We start from the raw sequence: 19,865 nt of genomic DNA, 5'->3' as shown, positions 1-19,865 counted from the left end.
TTTTTTTTTTTTTTTTTTTTTTTTTTTTTTTTGGTGTGTGGGGACGGTATTGGAAATTTAACCCAGGGGCACTTTAACACTGAGCTACATCCCCAGCTGTTCTTTGTTTTTTATTTTGAGACAGGACCTCCCTACGTTGCTTAGGGTCTCTTTAAGTTGCTTAGGCTGGTCTTGAACTTTCCATCCTCCTGTCTTAGTCTCCTGAGCTTCTGGGATTACAGGTGTGTAACACCGCATTTGGCCATGTACCACAGTTTAACAACTTGCCTTGTTTGTTGCTGTATGGGGAATTGAATCCAGAGGTGCTTTACCCCTGAGCTGTATTCCCAGCCCTTTTTTTTTTTTTTTTTTTTTAATGATGCTGGGGATCAAACCTAGGGCCTTGGACATGCTGAACAAACACCCTACCACTGAGCTACACCCCTCCCCCCACAGTCCTTTTAATATATATTTTTTGAGACAGGGTCTCACCAAATTGCTGAGGCTGGCTTCAAATTTGCTATCCTCCTACCTCAGCCTCCCAAGTCCTTGGGATTACAGGCATGCCATCAGGCCCAGAAGCAGATCAGTGTTTGACCAGAAAGTTTGCTTTTTGTAAACTTCCATCATTATATCTTTATACCACAGATGAGAAAAATTAACAGTGCAATTTATTTTAGAAATCTTGATGTGTCCTATTTCATTATGGCATCCAAAGATCTATAAACCTTTAGAAAGAGTTGTTAGTTGCTAATAAGGAATCCCATAATTTCCATCAAGCAGCAATTTCACATATAGGCACACTTCTTTGTCCCTGCCTGGAAATCAGTTCATGTTTTATTACTTTATATTGTATTCCTTAAAATAATATTCTACTGGGGCTAGGGTTGTGGCTCAGTGGTAGAGTGCTTGCCTGGCATGTGTGAAGCCTTGAGTTCGAATCTCAGCACTACATATAAATAAAGTTCCATTGACAACTAAAAATTTTTTTTTAAAATAATAATATTCTATCTACCATTGGTCATTTCAAGAGTATGAAATGTTATTTTTTGATTCCCTGTATTAGAAAGTATGTATAGAATATATTTCTTATATTTCCAAAGTTTTTCTGGAGATTAAAAGGGAGGGAACTATCATTCAGTGCCTAAAACTTTCCCAAATATCTAATTGTTTAAGATGATAGAAGAGTCCTACCAGTTAATGAGATGTATCATATGTATATTCAAGTATTAAAAGTCTTCTAAAAACATTTTACAGGCAGCTTTCCTTGTGTTTGAATTATAGCTACCTGAAAAGTTTTGCTCTTATGCATAAAGATGTCTTTGGTGGACTTGGGGAAGAGGTTGCTAGAAGCAGCAAGAAAAGGCCAAGATGATGAAGTGAGAACATTAATGGCAAACGGTGCCCCATTTACCACAGACTGGGTAAGCTTAGCAGAAAGGTCTCTTATATTCAAAGTGTGCCTTTACCAATATTTTTTGTTAAAGGCCAAACAGACATTATTTATTTTTCTTCATTCTCTTGCTTCCTCATTCCCCTTATAAGAGTTTTATTTTCTTTATCTTACCTGAATATGTGGCTTTCTTTTTTAGTTTTCCAATTTGAAAGTGTCTCCTCTGGGATACATAGGTAATTATAAGGTATTATATGTTTGTGATTTTCTGTAATGTTTTTTAAAGTATTTCCTAAACGTTTATTTCTCTTTGGAGTATTCTTGGGTTGTAGGCTTCATAATTACCAAGAAGTTAAAATGAGTATATGAGTACATTTTATTTCAGTTGTTAATAGCCTTTTTTTTTTTTTTTTAATTTTATATGTGGTGCTGATAATCGAACCCAGTGCCTCACACATGCTAAGCAAGTGCGTTACCACTGAGCCCCAGCCTCAGCCCCTAATAAGAGTACATTTCTATTTATTTATTTGTTTGTTTGTTTATTTTTTGGTGCAACCAGGGCCTTATGAATGCTTGGCAAGTGCTCTAACACTGAACTACACAGCCAATCCCCAAGAGTGTATTTCTTTTCCTTTCCTTTCACATGTTCTGGTTCATAAGGAAGAGTCTTTACATTTTGTTGGCCACTCTTGGAAAACATTAAAGAGGAAGATGTAATTTTTTTCAATATGGAGAATGAACCCAGGGGCACTCTACCACTGAGCTATATCCCCAGCCTTTTTTATTTTTGAGACAGGGTCTCACTAAGTTGTGGAGGCTAACATCAAGCCTGTGATCCTCCTGCCTCAGCCTCCTGAGTCACTGGGATTACAGGAGTTCACCGCTGCACCTGGCTAGGAATGTATAATTTAATGAGCCTAGACAACCGGCCTGGAGATCAGCATGTTTGGGAAGTTGTAATGTGGGCCTTCGTTTTTTTTTTGGTGCTGGAGATTGAACCCAGAACCTGTGGGCCTTCTTACCATTCACATATTTGTAAGCACTGAATAATTTTAACAATTTTGATGAGTGAGTGACCTCTTGTGGGGTTATTAATTCATAACTTCAGAGGTCAACAGGTTCTTAGCACTTTATAAAAAGGCAGAAAAGGAAACCCTTGAGATTAGCATTTCTATAAACAGATGTGAAAAGAGCAATATGAATTAAATCCAGTCAGGCACAGAAGTGGAATATATGGGAAACACAGAATAAACTGAACAGGCTTAAAATAAAGGGTGTAATACACACACACACACAAAGGAATAAATCTCAGTTCCAAAATGGATGCTGATATAAGATTTATTTTGAGATGACACAGTCTTGCTTATTGCTGTTGGAATGGTATTGCTAAATTTTTACCTCATCAGTCTTTTCATCTCATCAGTCTTTTTATTCTTATTTACTGTAGCAACAAACCTCTATTCGAACCAAATTTGTACCTCAAATTCCACATGTAACTTGTCTCTGCCCTTTTCTTAAGAATTGTTTTGAACCTGTCTAGCCGTTTCCTCTATCCCTGGCTCAGAATGTTCTTTTTGATCCTTTTGTTTTTTGTTTTTAGTACTGGAAATCGAACCCAGGGACACTTTACCACTAAGCTACATTCCCAGCCCTTTTAATTTTTGTTAAATTTTGATACAGGGTTTTGCTGAAGGTGGCCTCAAATTTGGAATCTTTCTGTTTCAACCTCCGGATAGCCATTCACTACCATGCTTGGCATTTTTTAAAAACCTTCTTCCTGTTTAAAATAATGTTCTTTAGGGAGTTTTTAAAAAATATTTTATTAGTTGTTGATGGACCTTTATTTGTTTTTATGTGGTGCTGAAAATTGAACCCAGTGCCTCACACATGCTAGGCAAGCACTCTGCCACTGAACCACAACCTCAGCCCCTCGCCCCTCTTCAGAGAGTCTTAACCTGATAAATCTACCTGACTTATAACCATTATACTGCATACTTATTTAATTGGTATATATTTATCTGCATATTTGTATATTATTATTATTGGGATTTTTTAAAAATATTTTTTTTAGTTGTAGATGGACACAATATCTTTATTTTTACATGGTGCTGAGGATGGAACCCAGTGCCTCACAGGTGCAAGGCAGGCGCTCTACCACTGATCTACAGCCCCAGCTCCTGTAAATTTTTTAAAAAATTATTTTAAGTTGTTGATAGATCTTTATCATTTTTTATTTATTTATACATGGTGCTGAGACTCAAACCCAGTGCTTCACACATGCCAGGCAAGTGCGCTACTGCTGAGCCCCAGCCCCGCAGCCCTATTTTATATTTTATTTAGAGACAGGGTCTTACTGTTTAGTGCCTCGTCTTTTTTGGGGTGCTGGGGATTGAATTCAGGGCCTTGTACATGCTAGGCAAGCACTCTACCAACTGACATACAGTGTCCCCAAGTGCCCCGCCTTTGCTGGCTGGCTTTGAACTCTCAATCCTCCTGCCTCAGCCTCCTGAGCTGCTGGGATTACAGGTGTGCACCACCATGCACGACTATTATTGTATTTTTATTTTGTTTTGTTTTGTTACTAGGAATTAAATCCAGGGGTGCTTAATCACTGAACCACAGCCTCACCACTTTTTATTTCTTATTTTGAGACAGGGTCTCACTGAGTTGCTTAGAGCCTCATGTAATTGCTGAGGCTGGCTTTGAACTTAAGATCCTCCTGTCTCCGCCTCCTGAGCCACTGGGATTACAACGTGTGCTACCCACCCAGCTTGTATATTAATTTTTAAGCTAAATTATTTCTTCAACACTATCTGTCCAGTTAGATTCTCTCTCCAAAGATAGGAACCATAGGATTTAACGCTTCTTCATATGAATCCATCAATGCTATAGGATTCTGCACACAGTAGATATTCAATAAATATTATTTTCCCACAGCTTGGAACATCACCCCTCCACCTTGCAGCCCAGTACGGTCATTATTCCACAGCAGAAGTGCTCCTTCGAGCAGGCGTTAGCAGGGATGCCCGGACCAAAGTGGACAGGACCCCTTTGCACATGGCGGCAGCTGATGGACATGCGCACATCGTGGAACTGCTTGTTAGGGTAAAGCAAGAATAGTGGTGGAGCTATATTGTAAAAAAGACATCTATCTCCCTGTTTTCTTAAATAGTGATAAGAAATTGAGCTGGGAAAGATTAAGTGTAGATGGTTTAAAACATTGAGTTACATCACTTTCAAGATTCATGGTATGAGGAGTCTTCTAATTTTTTAAAGTCTAAACAGATTTTATTGATTTTTCTTTATTCCTTTTCTGCAGTCATTCTCTATATTATGCCAGTTTTTTTGGGCATTCAGCACTCTGTTAATAAGTGCAACAATAATCTCTTCTTTCCCCCTTCTTCTCCCATCTGTTAATATTTCCCAGTGAGTCCCTTAGAAGACCCAGTCATTGAAAGCATAATGTCTTGTCAGCATTCAGGAGAATTTGAGAAACATTTTTCTCTTTTATATTTCTTAAATGTGATGTCAGTTTAAGTTCTTAAATGTTATCTCAGTTTAAGTATGTGTAATCTCTATGGAAATCCTTGTTATTTGGTGATGGGATCTTGCACTTGTGCTACTATAACCAGTTTCTGTTGAAAAAGTTGCTTTTCTGTGACAGAATGGAGCAGATGTGAATGCCAAGGACATGCTGAAGATGACTGCTTTGCATTGGGCCACAGAGCACCACCATCGAGATGTGGTAGAGTTACTTATCAAATATGGAGCTGATGTCCATGCTTTCAGCAAATTCGATAAATCTGCCTTTGACATAGCCCTGGAGAAGAACAATGCTGAGATTTTGGTCATCCTTCAGGTATGTATATTCTCAGAATATACATTGATTAAAGTTAAGATTTTTTTTGTGTGTGTGTGGAAGTTGCTCTAAAATTGAATTTTTTTTTAAGAGAGAGAGAGAGAGAATTTTAATATTTATTTTTTAGTTATCGGCGGACACAACATCTTTGTTTGTATGTGGTGCTGAGGATCAAACCCGGGCTGCACGCATGCCAGGCGAGCGTGCTACCGCTTGAGCCATAACCCCAGCCCAGAATTTTTTTTTTTAAAGAGAGAGAGAGTTTTTTTTTTTTTTTTTTTTTTTTGTAGATGGACACTACACAATGCCTTTATTTTTATGTGGTGCTGTGGTGCTTTATTTTTATGTGGTCCTGCCCATGCTAAGCGAGCACTCTTACCACCGAGCCACAATCCCAGCCCTAAAATTGAATTTTTGCTGGGAACAGTGGTGCATGCCAGTAATCTCAGCTATTTAGGAGCCTGAGGCAGTAGGATTGTGAGTTCAAAGCCAGCCTCAGCAATTTAGCGAGGCCCTAAGCAATTTAGCCACATCCTGTCTCTAAATGAAATATAAAAAGGGTTGAGGATGTAGTTCAAAGGTTAAGCACCTGGGTTCAGTTCCTGGTATCAAAAAATAAACCATAAAACTGAATTTTCCCCATCTTATCGAGGTAATACTTCCAATGTATTTCGATCTGTGACTCAGTGTCATTAGTATCTTTAAAATAATAATAATAATAATGGGGCTGGGGCTATAGCACTGGTAGAGCACTTGCCTGGTATGTGTGAGGCACTGGGTTCAATTCTCAGCACCACACATAAAAAAAATAAAGGTCCATCAACAACTAAAAAAAGAGAAAACTTTAAACAAAACAGTCCATAAATTATTGAATTATTCATGGTGATTAAAGAAAAATGTTGTGGAAATACTTACTGCCCATGTTGCAGAGCAGAATTCCCTGAACCTTTTGTTCTGAGGCTTTCCTGATTTTTTAATCATTCTTTGTTCAAAAATATTCTGTTAAATTTCATTTTTCTCTCCATGAAAATTTCCCTTTTTTTTTTTCCCCCCTTTGGTACTAGGGATTGCTCCTAAGGATGCTCTACCACTGAACCATATCCCCAAACCTTTTTATTTTTGTATTTTGAGACAGGGTCTTCCTAAGTCCCAAACTGCCCTACAGTCCTTATAGTCCTCCTGCCTTCGCCTTCCAGAAAAATTTCCTTTCTAAACTTAACTTGAGACAATATTAAAAGTCACTTTTTATTTTCTGAATGTTTATCAATTGATGTGTGATAGTATATAGCTCTAACACATGTTGGGTGATAAGGAAATCATCTCAACTCAAATTCAAAAATTTATTCCTTCCTCCCTTCTTCCCTTCCTCCCTTCCTCCCTTCCTTTCTTCCACTGGGGATTGAACTCAGGGGCATTCAACCACTGAGCCACATTACCAGCCCTATTTTGTATTTTAGAGACAGGGTCTGGCTTTGAATTTGCCATCCTCCTGCTTCAGCCTCCCAAGCCTCGGGATTACAGATGTGAGCCACCATGCTCAGCTATATCTATTAATTTCTTAAGTCAGTATTTGTATATAAAAGGAACACTAAGATGGGGATGTAAAAATTAATAGGACACTCCATTTGTGTACAATAAATCGAAAAGCTTTCTGCTGTCATGTATAACTGATTAGAACTAATAAAAAAAAGTGTCAGCACACACATACACCCCAAAAATTAATAGGACATGACCTTGTCCTTATGTTCACAACATGTTAAAGATGAAGACGGGCTGGGGTTGTGGTTCAATGGTAGAGCGCTCCCTAGCATGCACGAGGCACTGGGTTAGATTCTCAGCACCACATAAATGTAAAATAAAGATATTGTGTCCACCTAAAACTAAAAAATAATAAATATTAAAAAAAAGATGAAGACAGGAAATAAAGTATATTACAAAATAAAAATATAGCAAGTATCGTGGGAGCATAGTGTAAGGAGTATCAATGATTTTTAAGGGAAGGATTAAAGTATATGTAAAATACTGCTTTGAAGAAGTAAATAGAGAAGCGAGAAAATTACATTCTAGGCTAGAAGAAAAACAAATCAAAGACGCAGAAGTACTGCAGTCCCAGCTACTCAGAAACTGAGGCAGGATTTCCAAGTTCCAGACCAGTCTGGGGAATTTAGCGAGACACTGTCTCAAAATAAAAACTTTTTTTTAAAAAAGGCTGAAGACAGTTGCAGTGTACATGCCTGTGATCCTGATGACCTGGAAAGCAGAAGCAGCATGAGTGCAAGTTTCAGGCAGCCTCAGCAATTTAGCAGGACCCTCAGCAACTTCACAAGACTCTGTCTCAAAATTTAAAAAAATAATGCCAGATATAGTGGTGCATGCCTGTAATCCTAGCAATTCCAGAGGCTAACATAGGAGAGCACAATTTTGAGATAGCCTCAGCAATTTAGTGAGACTCTCAGCAACAAAGCAAGACCCTGTCACAAAGTAAGAAATAAAAAGGACTGAGGGTATAACTCAGTGGTAAAGCACCCCCATCTCCCTGCAAAAAAAAAAAAAAAAGTGCTGGAAATACATCTCAGCAGTAGAGCACTTGCCTAGCATGTGTGAGGCCCTGGGCTCAAACTCCAGTATAAAGACAGGGGTGTGAAAGAACATAAAATGTTCAAGAAAGTGAGAGCCTGAGGCAGGAGGATGGTAAGTTAAAGTCAGCCTTATCAACTTAGTTAGGTCCTGAGCAATTTATCAACAGCTTGTCTCAAAATAAAATATAAAAAGGGGGGCTGGAATTGTGGCTCAGTGGTAGAACATTTGCCTGGCATGTGTGAGGCCCTGGGTTCCATCCTCAGCACTACATGTAAATACATAAATAAAATAAAAGATCCATTTACAACTAAAAAATAAATAAAAATAAAAATAAAAAACATAAAAAGGGTTGGGGATGTTGCTCAGTGGTTAATGCCCCTGGGTTCAATCTCTGGTGCCCAAAAAGAAAGAAAGTAGCTGTGTGACCAGAGAATGGGTAAAGGGAAGTGTAGTTTGGGAGTGGCAGAGCTAAGGCTTGAGAATTAGACTGGATTCTGAATATAAGGATGTTACCTTTGAAGGAGTTTGAATTATGTGGGCACTTGGGGGTCCACTGGTGCTTTTTTTTTTTTTTTAAATAGTTTTTAGTTGTCAGTGGATTTTTTATTTTATTTATTTATATCTGGTGCTGAGGAGGGAACCCAGAACTTCACACATGCCAAGCAAGCACTCTACCACTGAGCCACAGCTCTAGCCCCCCACTAGGGGCTTTTAAATAGAGGATTGATAAGATTATCTTGTTTTTAAAAGATGACTGGAATGTGGCACACAGATTGGAGAGAGAAGACAATGCTAAATCACCATAAGGGGACTTTCCTTAGGCCAGGCGGGAGCCAATGAGGGCTTCAACTAAAGAAATAACAGTGGAGGATAGATGATGGTGTACTGAAGAGGGAATTCAGCAGTATTCAGAGAACAGATAATCTTTTTCAATTGAAGTTCTTCTCAAAGAGATCATTATATGTGAAAAATAGCCATTTCTACTGCATTTTCAGTTTTTTTCTGACAAATGACTCCCCAAAGACTGGTTCTCTTCTTCGACTTTCAATTCTTGTTTAGAGCCTTTTCATAAGTGAACTTTTTTAGTGGTGATCATGTTTGTAAAAAACTTCTGAAGTTTAAAAAATAAAATATAATGACGAGCTTCTTTTTCACCAAAATCTATGGAAGCAAAAGTACAGCATATGGAACTCGACTTTAAAATCTGGCACTCATTTATTTGCTCATTATATAGTCCCTTAGGGATTTATTCAATGGCAGAATGGAACAAGTAGTTGGACAAAACTCTAGAGAATATTTTTTCTCTGTAAGTTCTCTACAGGGATTTCCTGCTACCACATTGTCTTGTAGATAATTGATCACAGAATATTAGCGCTATAAATTATTTTTTAGACTATTCAGACCAATTCCACTCTTTTTTTTTTAAGTAAAAAAAAAAAAAAAAAGATCCAGAGAGGATAAGGGAATTATCTATGAGTTTTTGTAAATAAAATACCTCTGCTTTTCTCAAGTAGAAACAAGCTTGGGAAAGCAATCTAACATCTCTGTTGCTGTGGTTTGAGAAAAACAAAACAAAAACAAACAAACAAAAGCAGTCTTGATGAAAACTCTGTACTCCCTGGGACACTGTCAAGCAGAACTAGTTCTGCTTGACAGAGCATGAGGAGGGAGTTTGTACTATTCCTATAACTAAAGCTAATAAGTGTTCTGACTTTGAATCTTGCTTTGTTTGGTAGGAAGCAATGCAGAATCAGGGGAATGCTCATCCCGAGAGAGCAGACTCTGTGCCTAACCCTGTGACTGTGGCTGCTCCATTCATCTTCACCTCAGGAGAGGTTGTTAACCTTGCTAGCCTTGTTTCTTCAACCAACACCAAAACAACCTCAGGTAACGTTCTCATAACGTGGCACTTATTTTAGACTTAAAAATTAATAAAACCTCGTTTTCCTAGAGATGAATGAGTACTCTGTCTGATAGTCACTTCTTTATTAAAATATTCTCCAAACAGGTATAGGGATGTAGCTCAGAGATGGAGCACTTGCCTACATGCTTGAGGCGAGGCGCAGAGTTCAGTCCCCAGCAGGAAAAAAAATTCTAGTTGTAGATGGACACAATATCTTTATTTTGTTTATTCAGTTTTATGTGGTGCTGAGTATCTAACCCAGTGCTTCACACATGCTAGGCAAGCACTCTACCACTGAGCTACAACCCCCAACCCAGCAAAAATATTTTAAAATAAAATATTGCCCAAATAAAAGCTTTTAAAGCAAAGACACTTATTCTTTCTGGAGGAGGGGAAGATCATACATAGGGATTATACATGAATACTTAGGTTAAAAGAAAAATATTCCACAGATTTGTCTATTGAAGCTTTATGTCTGACCCCAAAATGAAAACATAAGGGTGCCTCAATATGGTACTGTTAAAGGAAATAAACATTCTTAACCTAAAGTAATAACAAAGTGGAATAAACATAAATAACTGTTGAACTGCTGATATAAAAGAGCTATTTGTGTGGGCTGGGGATCTAGCTCAGTTGGTAGAGTGCTTGCCTAGGGTGCACAAGGGCCTGGGTTCAATTCCCAGCACCACACACACACACACACACATACACACACACACACACACAAAAGAGAGATACATGTGATTGTTTAAATAAAGTATGAGACTTAATTTGTTCTTGAGAGCATATTTTTTTAATAATGTTTTAGACATTGAGGGACCTTCATTTTGTTCATTTGTTTATATGTAGTGCCGAGGATCAAACCTAGTGCCTCACACATGCTAGGCGAGTGCTCTACCACTGAGCCACAACCCCAGCTCCATTGAGAGCATTTTTTTTTTAATATTTATTTTTTGGTTGGACACAATATCTTTATTTATCTATTTATTTTTATGTGGTGCTGAGGATCGAACCCAGGGCCTTGCACATGCTAGGCAAGTAGTGCTCTACCGCTGAGCCACAACTCCAGCCCATTGAGAGCATATTTTTAAAAAACAAAAAAGTATTGGTGTTGATGTTTTGAAACCATCATGTTTTAAACAAAAACTTCTATTTAAAAAGGAACAAATTCAACATCTCATTTTATGAATATTTTCTTTCTTTCTTTCAAGCAAGCAGGAATATTTTTAAGAAGGAAGGTGAGGGGCTGGGGTTGTAGCTCAGTGGTAGAGCTCTTGCCTAGCATGTTTGAGGCACTGGGTTCAATTCTCAGCACCACATATAAATAAATGAATAAAATAAAGGTCCATCAATGACTAAAAAAATTTAAAAGAAAGAAAGAAAAAAGCCCCAGAACTCCCAGTGCAGCACGCCTGGGAGGGGCACAAGTGCTGCAAATACTGGGCCCAGTATAATCCCAGTGGCTCTGGAGGCTGAGGAAGGAGGATCGCAAGTTCAAAGCCAGCCTCAGCATCTTAGGGAGGTCCTAAGCAACTCAGCAAGACCCTGTCTCTAAATAAAATAAAAAGGTCTGGGGATGTGACTCAGTAGTTAAGCACCCCTGCGTTCAATTCCTGGTACCAAAAAAATAGAGTACCCCAAATATTTATTTTCAATGCAGGAAATTATGTCCTTTAAGTTCTTTTTTTTTTTTTTTTTTTTAATACTGGGGATTGAACCCAGGGGTGTTCAGAGTTGTTTTACCAATGAGTTACATCCCCAGCCCTTGTATTTTTTTATTTTGAGACAGAGTCTAGCTAAGGGCCTCAGTAAATTGCTGAGGCTTGCCTCAAATTTACAATTCTCCTGCCTCAGCCTCCTGAGTCTCTACAGGCATACACTACCACAACTGATTTCATGTTCTAATTTTAGTAAGTTTTCCAATTGTCTCTTGGTTTCTTTTTCTGTTTCTGACTTTCATTAAAAAATAAATAAGCTTGGTGTGCAGTGGCACACACCTGTAAATCCAGAGAGTCTAAGATAGGAAGATGATAAATTTGAATCCAGTCTGGGAAACTATAAATAACTAAATAACTGTAGATAAATAACTGAATTCCCAGTTAAATTTGTATAACATCAAAGGAACATTGTTGAATGAGATACTACTATTGAGCAGCAATCTGGTAAAATAGAAGAAGCATGTACATAATATGGACAGATTTTTTTGAAATCAGTACTGTGTTCTCTTGACCTCCGAAAAACTTCTTCTCTGTGGCCATTTACTTATCTGTAAAATTTGAATATAATGATTCCAATTTTATGAGTTGTTGAGACTGAGATTTTATATTTCAGTGTCCTTTTTTTTAACAAGGTCTTCAAAATAACAGCTGTTAAATGAAATTATAACTTCTCAATGAAGGTTGACCCTGTCATGCCCACAAGGGGGCAATAGTGACCTTCATTTTTATAGGCTATTGATTGTTTTAAATCATTTTGCTTTCAGCTAAATGATTCAAAACATTTGGCTTAAATATACACATACATGAAATCAGAACATTTATAGACTTGCAGGGTTTTTTGGGGGGGATACTCAGTATTCAACCTGATTTTAAGTTCCTTTGAATTCTGATATTCTGAGTCTTGAGCTCTGCCAATATCCATGCATGACTAATTTTTTGTTTTGTTTTGGTTTTGGTGGTACTAGGGATTAAATCCAGTGGCATTCTACCAGTATACACATCCCCGGTTCTTTTTTTTTTTTTTTTAATATTTAAACATCTATTTTATTTCTATGTGGTGCTGAGGATCGAACCCAGTGCCTCACGCATGCTAGGCGAGTTCTCTACCTCTGAGCCACAACTCCAGCCCCTCCCCAGTTCTGTTTATTTCTTATTTTGAGATAGAGTTTTGCTGAGTTGCTAGGCTGACTTCAAAATTGGGATCCTCCTATCTCAGCCTCCCAAATTGTTGGGATTATAGGAATGCACCACCACACCCAGCAACTTTTGGATTTATAGTGGTTTGGGTCACACTGATTAGAACAAATACTTTTATAATCCAAAAGCCTTTAGAAGCCAATGAGATTATTTCTTCACAAACATGAGAAAAGAGCTAGAGTTGGTCTTTAGTCTAACTGCTGAAATTCTCCAAATCTTGATTAGGAATGATAACAAAAGTTTAACTTATTCAGAATAAAGGTTTTTTGCCCTGATTCCCTTGGGCCAGTATTCTATTTGTCATGTAGCTGTTGGCACACCTACTCTTCTTTTCTCTCTTTGTTGACAACTATAAATTTAAGTTTCTAAATCACCATGTTAAGAGCTGACCTCCCCATGATATCTTACTTATGAAGCAATTCTACTCTCTTTTATCTGGTTAACCTACCCAATGCTTATTTGGTACAAAAGAAAATCAAGACAAATTTAGATTGTTATTCATTGAGTATTTCTCTCTCTCTCTCTCTCTCTTTGGACAGCTTCTCCTTTCTCATCATCCAATAATTTCTATTTATTTATTTATGGTACCAGGGATTGCACTCAGGGGCACTGACCACTGAGCCACATCCCCGCCTTATTTTGTATTTTATTTAGAGACAGGGACTCACTGAATTGCTTAGCACCTCACTGTTGCTGAGGCTGGCTTTGAACTCTCTATTCTCCTGTCTCAGCCTCCCCACCTGCTGGGATTATCCAATAATATTGGATAATAATATTGCATAATGTGGTAGAGAGCCTGCCTGGCATGTGTGAAGAAACACTGGGTTCTATTCTCAGCACCTCATATAAGTAGATAAATAAAATAAAGGTCTATTGATAACCAAAAAATATATATTAAAAAAAAGAAAGAATTAGTCCTCACTTTGGCAGCACATGCCTCCATGCAAGGACAACACGCAAATTTATGAAGCATTCCATATTTTAAAGAAAAAAGGATTAAAGAATTAGCTGGACACAATAGGCACAGTAGTGCATGCCTGTAAATATCAGCAATTCAGAAGGCTAAGTAGGAAGATTGCAAGTTCAAAGACAGCTTGGGCAATTTAGGGAGACCCTGTCTCAAAATGAAAAATAGAAGTGGCTCTACTTGATAGTAGAGGACCCTGGGTTTCACCCTAAGTATTATAGGAAAAAAAAAAAAAGAGAGAGAGAGAGAGAGAATATGATGGTATTAATGCTTTTAGTGGATATTTTTGATACCAAAATCCATATTGCAAAGTTTGCTTTCAAATATTCCATTTGTGCCTTGCATAGTGATGCACACCTGTAATCCCAGAGCTCAGCAGGCTGAGGCAAGAAGATTGTAAGTTCAAAATCAGTCTCAGCAATTTAATGAGGCCTTGAGCAACTTAATGAGACCCTGTCTCAAAATAAAAAATAAAAGGGCTGCGGTTGTGGCTCAGTGGTAGAGTGTGAGTCTAGCATGCATGAAGCCATGGGTTCGATCTTCAGCACCACATAAAAATAAATAAATAAAATAAACGTGTTATTAAAAATAAATAGAAAAAATAAAAATGGCTCAGGAGTTGGGGATGTGGCTCAAGTGGTAGCACGCTCGCCTGGCATGCATGAGGCACTGGGTTCAATCCTCAGCACCACATAAAAATGAAATAAAGATATTGTGTCCACCCAAAAAAAAAACTAAAAAATAAATATTTTTTAAAAATTGCTCAGAGGATGCTGGAGATATAGCTCAGTTGGTAGAGTTCTTACCTCGCATGTACAAGGCCCTGGGTTCATTCCCCAGCACTAAAAAAAATAAAATAAAAAAAGGTTCAGTATGTGGTTCAGTGGCTAAGTCCCCCTGAGTTCAATCCCTGGTACCAAAAAAAAAAGAGCCATTTGTGACTAAGAATATCAGTCATTCTCAGTGCCACCATCAAACTGCAGAGATTTGGGAGGGCAGATTAATTTAAACATTAATCAGGGAAAAAAACAACCCATGAAGATGAATTTCCTGTTCCTCATCATAAAATACATTCTAAAGTCACATATAAATAGCTTTGTATTGTATTGGTTCATTGGACTCAGATGACATAGGTTCTAATCTAGGCTCTGACAGTTATTATCTGTATGACCTTGACAAGTTACTTAATTTTTCAGATTCTAATTTTCATTAACTCATTGGGATTGCCTGGCTTATACTATAGTACACCTTCCTAAATCCTGGTCTGAAGAGTTTATTTATGTAACCATGTTCTGAATAGGTAATAAAAACCACTCTATTGAAGTTGGATCTTTTTTTTTTTTTCTTTTTTCTATGTTCTTTTTTTGTACTGAGGATTGAACCCAGGGGTACTCTACAACTGAGCAACATCTCCACCCCTTTTTATTTATTTATTTCAAGGTTGGCCTTGAACTTAAGATCCTTCTGCCTCACTTTCCCAAAGTATCTGGGATTATGCATGTGCTACCACACTCATCTGGATATTATATCAAGGAGAAAGAAGTAATTAGCGTTCATAGCCAGACAGAGTTTCACATGCCTGTAATCCCAGAGGCTCGGGAGGCTGAGGCAGGAGAATTGTGAGTTCAAAGCCAGCCTTAGCAACTTAGTGAGGCCCTAAGCAACTCAGTGAGACCCTATCTCTAAATAAAATATGAAAAAGGCCTGGGAATGTGGCTCAGTGGTTAAGCACCCCTGGGTTCAATCCCTGGTAACAAAAAAAAAAAAAACAAGAAGTATGGGCTGGGGTTGTGGTTCAGTGGCAGAGTATGGGGCACTGAGTTCAATGAGGCATGCATGAGGCACTGAGTTCGATCCCCGGCACCACATTAAAAATAAATAAATAAATAAAATAAAGGTATTGTGTCCATCTACAACTAAAAAAAAATTATAAAATAAAACCAAGAAGTAATTAACATTCTTGAACAAACGGGGTGCAATGGCCCATGCCTATAATCCCAGCAACTCAGAAGGCTGAGGCAGAGGACCAGAAATTCAAAGCCAGCCGCAGCAATTTAGCAAGACTCTGTCTCAAAGTAAAAAACTTAAAAGGGCTGGGGATGTTAGCTCAGTGATAAAACACCCCAAGATTCCATCCCCAGTTATCCCCACCCCCCAAAAAAACTTGAACAATAAAGTATTTGTTTTCTTATAATTCACAGGATAAGTCTAAAGAAGTAATTTGCATTGTTTCTCTTTTAAATATTTTTTTAGTTATACATGGACACAATATCTTTATTTTGTTTATTTATTTTTATGTGTGCTGAGGATCAAACCCAGTGCCTCACATGTGTGAGGCAAGCACTCTGCCACTGAGCTACAACCCCAACCCTGCATTGTTTCTTTTTAATTTCAATTGGGTTAAGATATTGAGCCTATTGAGGGAAAGTTGAATGGATTGTTATGTTTGAACTTGGACCACTTAGTTCTCTGGGTATTTTATGAGAGAATTAGAATAAAAATTGGTATATTATCAGTATATCCATCCTCATTCCAACTTCCACAATTAGCATCCAAAAACAGTAAGATGGTTTGCATTTGTGAGGAATAGTACATAAGCAATTCACCTTCTTTTTTTTTTTTGGTACTGCATTCCCAGCCCTTTTTATTTTTTATTTTGAGACAGGGTGTCACTGAATTACTTAAGGCCTCCTCAAATTGCTCAAGCTGGTTGGAATCCTCCTGCCTCAGCCTCCTGAGTCACTGGGATTTCAGGCGTGTGCTGGCATATCCAGCAACAATCAATTCACCTCTATTATTATTATTATTATCATCATCATCATTATTTTGGACAGAAAATGCATAGATTTAATGAAGCTGAAAATAACAGTCCATAAAGTAGAATGAATATACTCAGTAGAGCAGAGTAGGCCAGGTGTGGGCAGAGAGAGGGAGACTGGCTCCAGGCCACCAATTTACCTCTTAAAGGAAAATATGCTGAAATGCAAATTTATAATCCAGTAAGAGTACCTAAATTAGTTACTTCAAAAAAAAAAAAAAAGAGAGAGAGAGAGAGATTCTTAACTTGTGGTGGTTCACGCCTGTAGGTCCAACTACTGTTAAGGCTGAGGCAAGAGGATCCCAAGTTCCAGACTAGCCTGGGCAATTTAGGGGACTATCCCAAAATAAATAAAAAAGGCTGGGGTAGAGTGTCTGCTTATGATGCATGAGGCTCTGGGTTCAATTCCCAGTACTGAGAAGGAGAGAAAAAAGAATTAATTCTTTGCTCTATGGAAGGAATTTTCTATAAGGAATATATAGGGGTTTCCTTGCCAGGTAAGGTGTCATATGCGAAGGCAGGAAGATCACAGGTTCAAGGCCAGCCTCAGCAATTTACAAAGGCCCTAAGCTCCAAAAATAAAAAAGGGCTCCGAATGTAGCATCAGTGGTAAAATACCCCTGGGTTCAATCCCTAGTATCAAAAAGAGCAGCAGGGCTGGGATTGTGGCTCAGTGGTAGAGTGCTTGCCTAGCATGCATGAGGCACTGGGTTCGATCCTTAGAATCACATAAATGTAAGATAAAGATATTGTATCCACCTAAATTAAAAAATAAATATTAAAAAACAAAACAGCAACCAAAAAAAAGAGGGATTTCCTTAAGTTCTTTTTTTTTTTATGTGTGTGTGTGTGTGGTACTGGGGATTGAACCCAGGTCCTGTGCATGAAGCAAGCACTCTATTAAATGAGCTATATCCCCAGTCCCTCCTTAAGTATTTTACAGTCAGGTACTCAACCACTGAGCCATATTCCCAGGCAGGGTCTCACTGAGTTGTTTAGTGTCTTGCTATTGCTGAGGCTGGCTTTGAACTCAAAATCCTCCTGTCTAAGTCTCCCCAGCCTCTGGGATTACAGACTTGTATCACCGCGCCCAGTGATAACTGACTTCTTCTTTTTTTATATTTTTTTATAGTTTTGTATGGACAGCATGCCTTTATTTGTTTAGTTTTTTTTTTTAATGTGGTTTATTTATTTTTATGTGATACTGAGGGTCAAACCCAGTGTCTCACACATGCTAGGCAAGCGCTCTGCCACTAAGCTACAACCTCAGCCCCTGACTTCTTTTTTTTTTTTTTTTTTTTTTGTGTGTGTGTATGTGTGTGGTGTTGGGGATTAAACCCTGAGCATTGTGCATGCAAGGCAAGCACTCTACCAATTGAGCTATATCCCCAGCCCTGATAACTGATTTCTTTATATATATATATATATATATTTTTTTGTTGTTGTTGTTATCGTTGGACACAATATCTTTATTCCATTCATTTATTTTTATGTGGTGCTGAGGATCAAATCCAAAGCCCCACATGTGCTAGGCGAGCGCTCTACCACTGAGCCACAATCCCAGCCCCGATAACTGATTTCTTGATAGAATAAAAGCTGAAAAAAATCTTTAAAGCCTGGGGTTGTTGCTCAGTGGCAGAGCACTTGCCTCTTACATGTTAGGCACTGGGTTGGACCCTCGGTATCACATAAAAATAAATAAACTGGACTGGGGTTGTGGCTCAGCGGTAAAGTGCTCATCTAGCATGTGCAAGACCCTTCGTTCGATCCTCAGCACCACATATAAAATAAATAAAATAAAGGTATTGTATCCAACTACAACGAAGAAATAAATGGATATTTTAAAAAAATAAAATAAAGATATTGTGTCCATGTATAACTAAAAAAATATTTTAAAAAAATCTTTAAGCATAGGTAGTGAAAAAGTTTAAAAATTAACAGTAAGTTTTAGAGCTGGAGATACACCCAGTTGGAAAGGGCTTGCCTGGCATTTATAAAGCCCTGGGTTGAATCCCTAGCACAGTCAAACAAACAAGGCATTTTTATTTTTATTTATTTATTAATTTTTTTAAAATAAATGACAGCAGAATGCATTAAAATTCTTATTACACATATAGACCACAATTTTTCATATCTCTGGTTATATATAAAGTATGTTCACACCAATTCCTGTCTTCATACATGTACTTCGAATAATGATGTCTATCACATTCTACCATCCTTGTTAACCCCCTGCCTGCTCCCTTCCCCTTCTACTCCTCTGTCCTATCTTGAGTTCATTTATTCCTCCCATGCTCCCCCTCCCTACCCCACTATGAGTCAGGCACCTTATATCAGAGAAAACATTCAGCAATTATTTTTTGTGGATTGGCTAACTTCACTTAGCATTATCTTCTCCAACGAACAGGGCCTTTTTAAAGAAGGTAAGTGTATTAGAGTCTAGTTGGAAGTCAAGTTGCATGGTGATCTGTATAACAACAATATAATTTTGTATACATGTAATTTCTAAATTTCTAAAATATATAACATCAATAAATATATGTGTATTGTTTATTTAAAAATTGTTAAATCAAGCTGGGCACAGTGATGCATGAGTGTAATCCCAGCAACTTGGAAGACTGAAGCAAGAGGATCACAAGTTCAAGGCTAACCTGAGCAATTTAGCAAGATCTTGTCTCAAAAATTAAAAAATAAGTGCTGGAGCTGGGTATAATGGCACACACCTGTAATCCCAGGGACTAGGGAGGCTGAGACAGTAGGATTCTAAATTGAAGGCCAATCTCAGAAATTTCGCCAGGCTGTAAGCAACTCAGTCAGACCCTGGCTCAAAATAAAAGAATTGAAAGGAGTGGGGATGTAACTCAGTGGTAAAACACCCCTGGGTTCCATCTGGAGTATAAACAAACAAAAACAGATGCCAGGCATGTGGCTCACAGCAGTAATCCCAGCAACTCTGGAGGCTAAGATAGGAGGGCCATAAGTTTGAGGACAGCCTCAGCAGTTTAGTAAGACCCTCAGCAACTTAATGAAACCCTGTCTTAAAATAAAAAGGACTCGGGCTGGGGATGTGGCTCAAGCGGTAGTGCGCTCGCCTGGCATGCGTGCGGCCCGGGTTCCATCCTCAGCACTACATACAAACAACAGGTTGTGTCCGCCGAAAAAACTAAAAAATAAGTATTAAAAATTCTCTCTCTCTCTAAATAAAAAATAAAAGGGCTGCGGTTGTGGCTCAGTGGTAGAGTGTGAGTCTAGCATGCATGAAGCCATGGGTTCGATCTTCAGCACCACATAAAAATAAATAAATAAAATAAACGTGTTATTAAAAATAAATAGAAAAAATAAAAATGGCTCAGGAGTTGGGGATGTGGCTCAAGTGGTAGCACGCTCGCCTGGCATGCATGAGGCACTGGGTTCAATCCTCAGCACCACATAAAAATGAAATAAAGATATT

General features: G+C 38.1%; 1 protein-coding gene and 1 non-coding gene across 11 annotated transcripts in view; both read left to right on the top strand.

Moving 5' to 3' along the window:
* Positions 1-19,865, top strand: part of Gabpb2 (GA binding protein transcription factor subunit beta 2) — a 41,829-nt gene that overhangs the window by 4,984 nt on the left and 16,980 nt on the right. For 8 of the 10 annotated variants that reach the window (XM_048814876.1, XM_048814875.1, XM_015502956.2 and 5 more), the window contains 4 exons: positions 1,264-1,403; positions 4,310-4,477; positions 5,037-5,231; positions 9,548-9,698. In XM_048814876.1, coding sequence (XP_048670833.1) covers positions 1,296-1,403; positions 4,310-4,477; positions 5,037-5,231; positions 9,548-9,698 — 622 coding nt within the window. In that variant the 5' untranslated portion in view covers positions 1,264-1,295. The remainder of the gene's footprint in view (positions 1-1,263; positions 1,404-4,309; positions 4,478-5,036; positions 5,232-9,547; positions 9,699-19,865) is intronic. The other 2 variants (XM_015502959.2, XM_048814879.1) reach the window with 1 other exon arrangement.
* Trnap-agg lies at positions 10,324-10,406 on the top strand. The gene has a single exon. It is a non-coding gene; the product is annotated as a tRNA-Pro (tRNA).

The sequence above is a fragment of the Marmota marmota genome, unplaced genomic scaffold (assembly GCF_001458135.2).
Source record: "Marmota marmota marmota unplaced genomic scaffold, marMar, whole genome shotgun sequence".
Lineage (NCBI taxonomy): Eukaryota > Metazoa > Chordata > Mammalia > Rodentia > Sciuridae > Marmota > Marmota marmota.
This window is presented reverse-complemented; position numbering and strand designations above follow the sequence as displayed.